General features: G+C 38.8%; 1 protein-coding gene across 5 annotated transcripts in view; it reads left to right on the forward strand.

Moving 5' to 3' along the window:
- ARHGAP6 (Rho GTPase activating protein 6) overlaps positions 1–12066 on the forward strand; it is a 329176-nt gene that overhangs the window by 265252 nt on the left and 51858 nt on the right. For all 5 annotated transcript variants that reach the window (XM_069874629.1, XM_069874636.1, XM_069874645.1 and 2 more), the window contains exon 2: positions 3070–3229. In XM_069874629.1, the coding sequence (XP_069730730.1) occupies positions 3070–3229 (160 nt within the window). The remainder of the gene's footprint in view (positions 1–3069; positions 3230–12066) is intronic.

Raw genomic sequence — 12066 nt, forward strand, 5'->3', positions numbered from 1 at the left:
TGTGTGCCATTGGCATAGTAAAAACCTATGTTAATGTGACCTAGCAGAGATTTTATCAGATCCATCGAGTGTAAGAGAGGAATGTCTTTTTTAGTGCACAGAAACTGGACAGAATGATTCCACGTTCTTTATCGCTGCATGGTGACCTGTCATGGTGTTGGAAGGTGCAGAGCTTGCATCCCACAGCTTTTAGCCAGGCAGGGCCAACCCAGTGAGTGCCAGGGACATATGGCAAGCTTGCTGACTGTCAGAATCAAAAAAAAACTGGTTAGAAGGAACAACCCTCATAATCTTGTTTGAGGCTTTCTTCTTTAATTTGGTTTTGAGCCCTTGACCACCTAGAAAAAAAAATGAGGTGGAGTGCTCCCATGTTAAGGTAGAACTAGCCCGGATAGGATTCCTGAGCCAGTACTGAGTTGGCTGCCCTGTTCCTATAAAGCATCACAGATCTGAGCAAAGGCTTGCTTGCTGGGGTCCCCAGAGCAGAGTATTAATGTAGGTCTGTGCCACAGCTAGCAAGCCCTGTCTGAGTTCGACTGGTTTGGCTGGGCTAACAGTTGAGCTGTGGCATTGCAGTGGTACAGCTCGCTGTTTGCTTGTTGTGGTTAGAGAGCTAACTCAGAGATAAGGCAGAGGATGTGGAGTTACCTTCAGAGTTAGATTTGCACTTGGTGATTTTTATTCAAAAAGAGCAACAATTCAGATATCCATGCAAAACTCCATTAAGAAATATTTCTTTTACATGTAGTAGTTCGTAAAAGTCCCATGCACCCCTTTGGTTTTGTGCTCTGTCCTAAAAAAGTTTAGTCTTCAATATTCTGTTACTTCAACATTTTCTGATGGGTATACTTTTTTTGCTTCCAATTCCTCTTTCAAAATTAAATATCTGTTTGAAATTTTTTATGGTAGACATATTAATGATATGTTTATGAAATGTTTATGAAAATGCTCATCCTGGAGAGACAGATAAGATAAAATGCACCCAAACTCTACCATGAAGACCCTTATTTCTCTCTCTGTACCATTATGACTGTAGAACATTTTGTACATCACATGTTCCTGAGGACTGAATTGCATACTTCTGCACTTGTAAAGTTTCTATTGCATTGTTAGAGTTAGAAAGGAATTAGTTTCTTAGTATACATTGTCTGGTTGTGGATTCTGTTCTCAGTCACTTTTATCTATAAATGACAACAGCTTTCTAAAAAAATGTAAATGTTTACTGCAGATTTGCAAATTAGTTTTATGTGACTCTTGCTGCTTTGGTTTTATTTGATTTAAGCCAGTCAACTCAGCTTGTATCACCATGCAAACCTTTATTTTGGGATTACTAAATCTAGCTAATCAACAGTAAGGCAGCAGAAGAGCAAGAAGAGATAAAGAGGCAAGAAAAGAAAGAACACATTTCCGCAGTCAAGTAGTGGTTTAGCAAAAGAGTTTGCATATGTGGCCCAGGTATATTTAAATATAGAAGTATTGAGTGTAGTACATGCATTGAGTGTACACGTGTGCAGTTCACATTGAGATAACAGCTTTATCTGTTATGGTTGCCTAATGATTTACAAAATATACTACGAAAAAAAGCTTCCTTGATCAAACATACTTCACACGCTATAGGAAATGATGTTTAATGTGTACTTCCTTTAGTTGGTATTGCACATTTGTAAATTATTTTTGGTATACACACGCAGTCATAGGTATGCATATATAGGGACGTATATGTACAGGTTGTATATACAGGTTGTGTGCACATATATATACGCATATGCATATATAGGCAACATATATGGAAACAAAGATGTTTATGTACAACAGGGTGCATAGCTGCTAAGTAGAGTCAAATATTACCAATTTCCATAATAAGGAGCTTCAGCCAATGTCTTTTCAAGTCATTGGGCATCCTCTGACTGCAGATGTACATGCAGATGAATTACTAGGGAATGGTGGAAAAATGAGCATGCGGTGAAGGTACAGAAATTAAAATTTAAACTGAAAATGAGGACTTAAAAGAGTGAAGTTCATTAAGTCTCACATATTGTGATGAAGGGCAGGTTGGTGGATTTGTTTTTACAGCTCAGCTGATGTACATCAGAGTTTTTCTAGTATATATAGCTGCATCAGGTTATACCTAGTGACAAGTTTGATGAGTTTTCTTTAACATGGTTAGAATGAAGAACAAATTCTTTATTTCTACCATTGTAGTGCTAAAATGTGCTCTTTGATGATGCTTTGGTGAATTCTAGAATTTTTGTTTGAAGTTAATTGTTAGTCTTTAAGCTTGTTTTTGTGCTTGCACATCTCTGACTGATGATTACTTTTCTCACGGAAGCTAACTACTAGCTCAGAGAATAGCTTTTTGTATATGGTATCGCAGGTGGGAGATAGAACAGCTAAAGCTTTTGATTCACTTTCCAAACATAATTGGCACCTTAGAGAGCTGTAGCCTGTCTCATGTTGTTTTCCTGTATAAATTTTAACACATATCTTGTTATTATGGCTTTTCAAAAAAGTGAAACAGCTTGTTCTTTAGTCAATCGTGGTCTAAACACAATATTGTCATTAGGAGGGGATGGTGCTATCAGAAAGGAGAAGTAGCTCTGCCTGTGTACTCTCTGAACAACCTACTGGAGTAGGATTAGCAAGTGGAAGGAGTAAGATGCGCGTTATGCACGGACCTGTGGAAGTCTGCGGGTCATACTGACTGTGCAGGGAAAGGGCTGAAGTAACGACTGAGTACTGTACAAAGAAAGCAAACTGGGAAAAGTAGACAAGGGCTTTTTTTTTTTCCTGTTTTGTGCTTTTGTTTAGTGCAATCTTAATGTTTTTACAACAATACTTTGTTAAATGGTTTCAGACAGAACTGACTTTTTGTTTTGCATGTCTGTACTCCTTTTAAGGAGTGCTGCTCTTAGAAAAACAAAGATATGTGGAAGGTTAGAGATGTCCAAGAAATTTGCCTTCTGGAAAAGAGGATCTGTGTTGGTTTTCCTAGCAGTAAAAAGATGGTTCTGTTTATTAAACTGTGCATACCATATGATGCTTCATATTTTTCCATTTGATTTCCTGTAGGGTGATTTCACTTGGAACAGCATGTCGGGGCGCAGTGTTCGGCTGAAGTCAGTTCCCGTTCAAAGCCTCTCAGAGCTGGAGCGTGCTCGGCTGCAGGAAGTGGCTTTTTATCAGTTGCAGCAGGACTGCGACCTGGGCTGTCAGATTACTATCCCCAAAGGTAAGGACTTGATAAACCGTCTCTGTTTAGATTGCTTAGCCAGACTTCATATCACAGCAATAAAAGGGATAAAACACTAGATTGTTTATTCCACAGACACTGTCTTGCATTTCATTTTTGCTTATGTAAAAATGACTAGTTGTTTGTCTACTGTGTCCAGTTTGGGCAACCCTAGGGTGGGATCGTCTGATCAAGGACAGATGTCTGCAGGGTAGATAATCAAAATCAGATCCATTGATGCTAGGATGTGTTTATGCTCAGCTGAGAGAACTGGGCTTTTCTTGCACTTCCTGATGTCTGAAAGTACTTGTCTGTTTTGGTCAGATAGATTATGCTGTAGAAGTGACTTTTTTACTTTATATTGTATTGGCTCTGGAGGAAGCCAGGTGTCACTAGTTCAGACACATAGTGAAGAATTCTGCATCAAATAAAATTAATCCTACCCAAGTTTTTCTGAAGACAGTGGTACTTATTTCCTGGAAAACAAGTTAATTTTCATTATAAAACACTGAACTCATAAAGAACAGATTAATTGTAAAGGAGAAGCTCAGCTCTCAAAATCCTGTAGTAGACCTGTACTTAGGTTACTGTGGAGGAGATCTAAACCTCACTAAAAGTAATGTGAAAGTTTCCATTGTTTCCTGTAGGCTGGAGATGAAGCATAGCAAAGATAGCTGTTGTGCAAACATCTGCAAATCTGGCTTTCCTGTTGTTTCTTTCCACTTGTTGTATACTTATTTAGGGAATAACAAGGGATGAGTAGAGATACTGTGTGGCAGCACGTACACAGAAATGCCATGGGACCAGTCTTTTAATGAATCAAAGTTAATCAGAAAAAAACGTTTTCCTGTCTATGAAAATAATGGTGTGGAAAAGAACGAATGCGAAAGACGCCAGCTAGTGTATTCATGAATGTTTTAGGGTCTGCAGAAAACTCCTGCCAAAACCAACAAAGTCCAACTTACCAGTTACAGCAAGGCATCAGTTTGTAGTGAGAAGGATATGATCAACTCCTTCAAGCCCCATCACAGCTCCTCAGGTCCCTCAAAAATTCTTCTTCACTATGAAAACAATTTTACAGGACATTCATAGGAACAACTGGATCACAAGGGCAATCTGAACTTCACTGGCATTTCCAGTGTGAGATGAATATACATATATGGAGGTAGTGCCATCCAAGATGACAGAGTATACATATTCATAGAATCATACAATGGCTTGGGTTGGAAGGGACCTTTAAAGGTCATCTCTTCCAGGCTCCTCTGCAGTGAGCAGGGATATGTTCAACTAAGAACAGGTTGCTCAGACCCCTGTCCAACCTGACCTTCAGTGTTTACAAGGGTGGGGCATCTACCTTCTGCCTGGACCCTTATCTTCTCCAGGCTGAAGAACCTCAAATTTCTCAGCCTTTCTTCATAGGAGAGGTGTTCCAGCCCCTCTGATCACCTTTGTGTCCTTCCTGTGGACCCAGTCCAATAGGCTGCAAGTGCACATTGCCAGCTCACTTCATTGGCCAGTACCTCCAAGTCCCTCTTGACAGGACTGCTCTCAATCCCTTCAGCCCTCAGCCTGTATTGATACCAGGGCTTGCCCTGACTCAGGTGAAAGACCTTGCACTTGGCCTTGTTGAACCTGATGAGGTTCACACAGACCGATTCCTTGAGGCTGTCCAGGTCCCTCTGGATGGCATCACTTCCCTCATGCAAGTCAGCCTCAATGCTCAGGTTGATGTTACATGTAAGCTTGCTGAGGGAGCGCTCAATGTCTGTGACACTGATGAAGATATTAAACAGTCCCAGTCCCTGTACGGATCTCTGAGGCACACCATTCATCACTGATCTCAATCTGGTTATTGAGTTACATTCAGAAACTTTGAGCTTTGGAGAGTGAATGCTGTTTTTGTGCTCTCCTTGCTGTTTCCTGCTGGGACTGCCATGAAATGCCAACAATCTGGGAAAGTCAGGGTCTCTTCCCAGTCAACTCACCCTTCCTCTGCAAGATGCTTTGTAGTCACAGACTGTTTGGCACAGTGCTGCCCAGGCCTTGCAGACTGGGAACTGTTGAATCTTTCAGGTTCAGATCACACACAAGAACATCTTTTCTTTTCATAGCATGTATATACATAGATAAATATATAATGGTGTGGAAAGAAAATGAATGGTAAGAGAGTACAGGTAGCCATTCAGTTGGTTTGTTAGCATCACAGGACTGTGTAAATGGATAATTTCAAGTTTTAGGGTTGTGAAACTGGCAGTCACTTTGGGCACGAGGAAATGCAGATCAAATAAAACTCCATCACTTCAGCCTTTGTGCCTGATTAAAAAACAGATTGAAGGCTGTTAAACATTTTCTGTTAGGTTTTTTGTTTGGTTTTTTTTTTTATTTTTAAAAATATTTTTTAAAAATGACATGTAGAACTAGTACTGTCTATTCAAGGGAGCTGCAGGAGCGCTCTAGATCTGGATGTGCTCTACAGCTCTCTTCTACTTCAGAGAATACCACATAAAAATATTCAGGAACAGAGGTCAGTGGGACAATCTATGTATTAGAAAACATAGAAAAGTGTTTTAAAAGCTTGTATTTTATGTGGTTTTGTGACTGTTCCTTAAAACTTGTGAGTGAATGACATTAGAACATGCTTGTGCCTGCTGGGCATTTTCTTCATGTAGGAATTTTATTAATTACATTTACTGGCATAGGTATTGTCCAAAGTGAAAATTCATTATTTTTGGGTAACAGGTGTTCGTGCCAAACATGCTCGCGTGGAAGTTAAATCCAAGCACAGAAGCATCTTGTGTCTTTACGATCACAGTCATGCCGTTATTGGTTGCTTCATCACAATGTGTCAGTCCTTCCATGCTCCGAAGTTCCCTTTGCCACAGAACATGCAGTTAGTTAGCACTCTTAGGGCACATCTGGCTATTCCCACACTTACAAAGGAATGCACAGAATGTAATACCTCACATGCAATCCCTCTCCCCTGTTGCATTGCAGCCATTACCATTAATGAAGCACATTACCGACATATCTTAGATATCCTGTGGTCACAGAGAGGTCACTGCCTTCCACAGGAATTTATTTAACCAGCCTGTCTTTTGAAATATGCTACAATTGCACTGCGGTAGGAAATCTGAATGAATCCAAATTGATCAAGAGTTATCATCTTCGTAAGTATGACAGAGATACTTCAGGTTTGTTTCTTGTTCTCTTGTTTTTCTGCTTCACATCTGTCTTTCACATTCTGTAATAAACATATCTCTGAGCTGCCATGTCACTCCCTCATCGGCCACCAGTAACTGTAGCAAGAATCATTTATCCTCTCTCTGAGTTAATGTAGTAAGTTACATGCGGCTACCATTTCTGAGCAGAGCATTACACAGTTTCTCTACCAACATGTTAACTCTGTGGAAGATTTTTAATTCGTTGCCTGATATTCTGAATGGTACAACAGTACAATTCTGGTGTAACCTCTTTACGGCTGCTGTCTAAAATATACTGTGTTTTTCTCATATCAAGGAAATCAATCTTATCTTTATAATGGTAGAAAAAAAAATCTGTGATGAAATTCATTTTAGATGTGCTTAAATTTAGGTGAATTTCCAATTCTGTATGTCTTTGTATGAAAGTAGTGAGGAAAAATGAACCTTTTATACCATGCATTCACAAAAAAAAAAAAAGTGGTAACTCAGATCAGGTATTTTTTTTTCAAGTGAGACCAGGATTAGAGCAGGAGAGGAGCTCCTTTTCTTCCTAGATGTTCAAAGGCTCCAGATATCTCTTGAGTATGAGAGGTGTGGAATGGGGCTTGTTTGCAGTAGTTTCCTGAATACCTCATGCTTATAATGCTCCTTTTACAGTCCCGTCCCATTTCACTGAGACCAACAGCCTGTGTTTGGGAGCACTGGTAGGCGCTATAGGTCCTTATCAGTTAGATCAAATGAGGAATTGGAGCTCCAACACTAATTCAACTCCTTGAGCATGTGGCTGGGTTTTAAGTGACAATGTGAACCTATCAGTAGGGACTTGTATAGGATTTGGGAGTTGAGGGTCACAGTTGCAGTTTTCCTCTCCCTTTATTCAAGAAGTGACTGTGACTGCTCATGTTCTTGCCAGCCTCCAGCAGGATGTGCTGCAGCCGTAAAACCGTACTCTCCAGGACACATATATATCAAAATGTTTCACGACACATGTTTCATCCTTAAGTGGATGGCACATTCTAAGTGAGTCTTGAAGATATCAAAAGGACTAGGAAAGGAACAGGACTCAGAAGGACCAGATGTCAGAAATGGTTCTTGTGAGGAAGAAGGGTCTTAGAATTAGTCGATCGTGAGACATTCAGACAGAGGAAAAGGTGTTTCTTCTATTCTTAAAAAAAAGGCAAAGAAATGAAAATTTTTGTTGATTTATCCTGTTAAAGTTCATAAATATTAACTTAACATGGAGGGAGTAGAATTCAAGCCAGCAAGGAGACTATGTTATCTGGTTTTTGCAAAGGCTTTCACAGAATCTCATTGCTTTTCTTATTAAACATTTTTGGTTCTAACCTCCTAAATTATTTCAGGCCAGAATTTCAGCTGTCAGGAACATGATGTAGGAGCTTCTGTTTGTGTGGACACTAGATCAGGTTTCAGAGACCAGGGCTTACTTGATTTAGAGGTCGTGCTAAGCAAGAACACTAGAAGTACTTTTTTTATTTTTCTTGTGTCATTCTTTTCTTATCATTAATAATAATGAATCCCAATACTGACCCATTTTCAATAGAGTATTATAGGGATGCTATAGGACTTCATTTTTTTTGGAGAAAGATTGGTAGCACTAGAATTCAGGCCCATAACTTCAAATTGACTTGGTGAGATGTCTTTGTTCCAATTTCACTTCAAAAAATACAAGACTGATGTATTGAAAATTAAATGTTGAAGTTAAGTGTTAGCCCAGGGCTGTTAACAAATCAGATGCAACAGGTTTCGATACATAGAACAGGTTTTACTAAGTCCAGGATGTCCATCTCTGATGAATTATCTGGGTTTTGTTGGCTTGGGTCACAATTGTAATGGTGCTCTGATGTAGTGCTTTGGTTTAACATTCACAAACTGCCGAATTTACACTTTGGTACAAGTGTTACTTGTGTTTACTTTGTACCTTTGGGTTTATTTTAATGTTTCTCAAATATGCACAAAAATTGTCATCACTTTCCAGAACTGAGAGTAAACATGTTATTTTAGCAAGTGAACCAAATGTAATAAAAGAGATTAACTGCCTCTACTAAGAAGACTGTTAACTGTAGTGATGGCACCTATGAGAAGAATGTGTATCCACGCAGTTACTTAATGTTAACAGCAACTATGTCACACACAGTAGTTTCCCTTATTACAGCAAGTGTTGCACTTTCTGAGGGATTTTTTAATTCTTTTTAAGGCTTGCTGGGACGCTGGAAGAGAAAGTAATCCTTAATTTTACCATCAAATCTAGTTCTTTGTTCATTTTATTAGTTGTAATGAACATGATTTAAATTTGGGTTTAGAAATCTAGATGCAGTCGTAGTCATTTAAGGGAAAATATTGCTGCTGCTTGAACATGTGCTGTTGTACATTTTTGCATGCAAGTTTTGTAGGCAGTTTCACCAGCTGTGTGATACTGTGCAGCTGCTCACATGAAGAGAGCATTAGTCTCCTGACTAACTTGCTTTATTAAGGTGAATTTGAATGAGGAGGGCAGAATAAGTGTGTGATTACAGACTGAACATTGAGACAACCCTATCTCTGAAATGGAATAAAACATACATAGTTGAGCTTTCAGAAGTTTTATTGTTCATCGGTGCACTTTGCCCCTAATATGTTCCAGTTAAGCTCTGAATAAAAACGGGAATTTAGAGTTATGTGTTCTCTGTTTCTTGTTTATTTTGGCAGGGAGTAGTTTTTTGGGATCTGTTTTTTGCTTACATTACTTGTCATTGTATTTCATTATCCATTTTCCTTAACACAGAGAATGACTATGATTTTTATCTGGGCTTGCATTTTTGTGAGGTCTCCAAGCTGCTCATTGTTTTAACTGACCATGTTATAGACTTTGTAGGCTGTTGTAGCAGTTGAAGGCATCTGAGTAAACTGTAGCCTATACTTTGTGGAGGTATGGGATTAGAGACCAGTTGCTTTTGAGTTGGCATCAATATACCTTTTACGTGAAGAGGCTTTTATTACCACTCCTCTTAACGCCAACCTCTGCCTGTTCTTCTCATATAAAAACCGTCTCTGACATGATCCTGTGAGTCCATGGATTTGCTTCAATATAGCACTGTTTGTGAAGATTATATTAAAGATGAGCAAGACTGTAAGTCAAGTTCTGCTTCTTGACACTACATTAGTAAATTTTGTACCTACTGTACCAGGCTTGCGATATTAAACTTGGTGAGAGGTAAAAACTGTGTATCTTACTGATTTTTAGATGGAAGTGTTTCCCTGCCAAAAAAAATTTATCCTAAGGAAATATGGGTTCTTCCTGAGGATTTTTTTCCCCATCTGGGAAAATAAAAACAATATCTTTCAGTCTGGAAAAAAAAAAAGAAAATAGAATTGACTTAATGTTTTAAGCTAGGAGAGGTCCCAGCTGCTGCAGGGAAGAGGCTGTTGGAGCACACAGCCTTGTACTCTGCTACACAGCAGTTCGTCAAAGTGAAAGGCACAGGAGTGTTTCCAGACAGGGAGATAGGCAAGCCAAAAAGAAGTTTTTTTCTATTTTACATCTCCCATTAAGGAAATTTGTAGAAATGTCATGCTGTGAGATTTTTTCAAATTTGATGTTTTGATATGTTAAGACAAGAAAAAAAAAAAGAAAGAAATACATCATTCTTGCAAGAACATTTTTTTCTAATGGTAGCACAGGGGAAATAATTCATGATTCAAACCTAATGTTTTTAGTGATCTCTTCCTTTAAGAATTTTTGCTGAGTCAGCTTTTAATAAAAGACTCCCTAATGCTCAGCAAATTGACTTCTGAGATTTTCTTGTATCACATAGCAGTTTTTACTGTTTATATCATGCATCTCGCTTTATTCAGAGCTTTACAAATACGGAAGTACGAAGCTCTAGGCTTCTTGATGAAATTAATGACACTGTTAATATGAACGTGGAAGAATTTATGTATGCCACAACAGTTTAAGATCTTTAGAAGAAAGATTTGTGTAACTTCTGAGATCCTACCTGTTAGGTAGTTGTCTTTCCATAGAATCATAGAATCATGTGATTGGAAAAGACCTAAACCACATCCCTGGGCACTTCATCTATCTGTCTTTTAAATACCTCCATGAATGATGACTCAACCACCCCCCTGGGCAGCCTCTTCCAGTACCTGATATCTCTTTCAGTGAAGAAATTTTTCCTGATGTCTAACCTGAACCTCCCCTGGTACAACTTGAGGCCATTTTTTCTCGTTCTATCATGTATCACTTGTGAGAAGAGACCAACACCCACCTCTCTACAACTTCCTCGCAGGAAGTTGGAGACAGTGATAAGGTCTCCCTTCATCTTCCTTTTCTCCCGGCTAAACAACCCCAGTTCCCTCAGCTGCTCCTCATAAGACTTTTTCTACAGCCCATTCAATAGCTTCGTCGCTCTTCTCTGGGCACACTCCAGCACACTTCTTGTACTGAGGGGCCCAAAACTGAACACGGTATTTGAGGTGTGGCCTCACCAGTGCAGAGTACAGGGGCAGAATCACTTCCCTGGTCCTGCTGGTCATGGTGTTTCTGATACAGGACAAATGCCAGGCCAAAAGATTTTGTGAAGGGAGAGGAAGGAAATGGGAACAGGGATGGATGTTGAGGGAACACTTTACTGCAGAGCTCCAAAAATAGATTTGGAATACTATGATCTGCATTTCCATACACCAGTCACATGAAACATAGTTATTGGATATGGAATCTTGACCAGAGGCCTTCATTTTCAGGGCAGAGTAATTCCAGGGGGTTATGTTGCATATGTGGGTACTGACCTTTGTGATTTTAGGGTACTGCTTTTATAAATCCAGATCCAGAGACTGCTGCATGCATACATTTGTGAAGTCCCTTTGAGTTCAGATATTACTTCTTAAGACATTACAAAGTTCTCTAATGCCATTTCCTTAATAGTGCACTTGAAATAGCTGTTGACTACAATATAAATGCATATAGTATTTTGTCTGTGTTAGTGTGTCACATGGAAATCTCAGCTTCCATTTTAAAATGTTACTCATAAACATGTTACATACAGATGACCTTAGTGAACCAGTGTTAGGAAGCGAAATGCACCTATAGAGACTCTAAAACACAGGGGTTTATGAAATAAGAATAGTTCTTTTTGTTTGGTTGGGGTTTTTTTGGGTTTGTTTGTTTTTTTTTAAATCTTTGGAAGGATACTAGTTTGAGAGGCATTCTTGATTGTGTTCTGACAAATGTCTTCAGTATTTTTTGTAGTCCTGGCCCTTTGTTTTTGAACACTCAACTATGCTGTCCTGTGCCTTGCAAATAATCCATGTAAATGTTTGGTGATTCTATAGTGACTTAAGATTGTGATGTTTAATGCAATTCAAAGCCAAAGAATAAATACTGATTAATATATCCTATGTGAAAAGCTTTTGAACTTTTATGAAGAATACTGACATTGCAGCCCACTAATGTTAATGTTCCTGCCTTTGGCAGAGATTTGCTTAAACATCTGTTCTTCTGGTATACATATTTTAGAAGTTTCAGTTGAAAATCAGATTTATTTCTGTTATCTTATGTGTATTACTCCTTTTGAAAGTGAATTAGGGAAGTGTTTCTGATGAGGTTTTCTTTTTGCTTTGGATAGAAATTTCTAAAGTTTC

This window comes from Phaenicophaeus curvirostris, chromosome 1, assembly GCF_032191515.1.
Source record: "Phaenicophaeus curvirostris isolate KB17595 chromosome 1, BPBGC_Pcur_1.0, whole genome shotgun sequence".
Classification (NCBI taxonomy): Eukaryota; Metazoa; Chordata; class Aves; order Cuculiformes; family Cuculidae; genus Phaenicophaeus; species Phaenicophaeus curvirostris.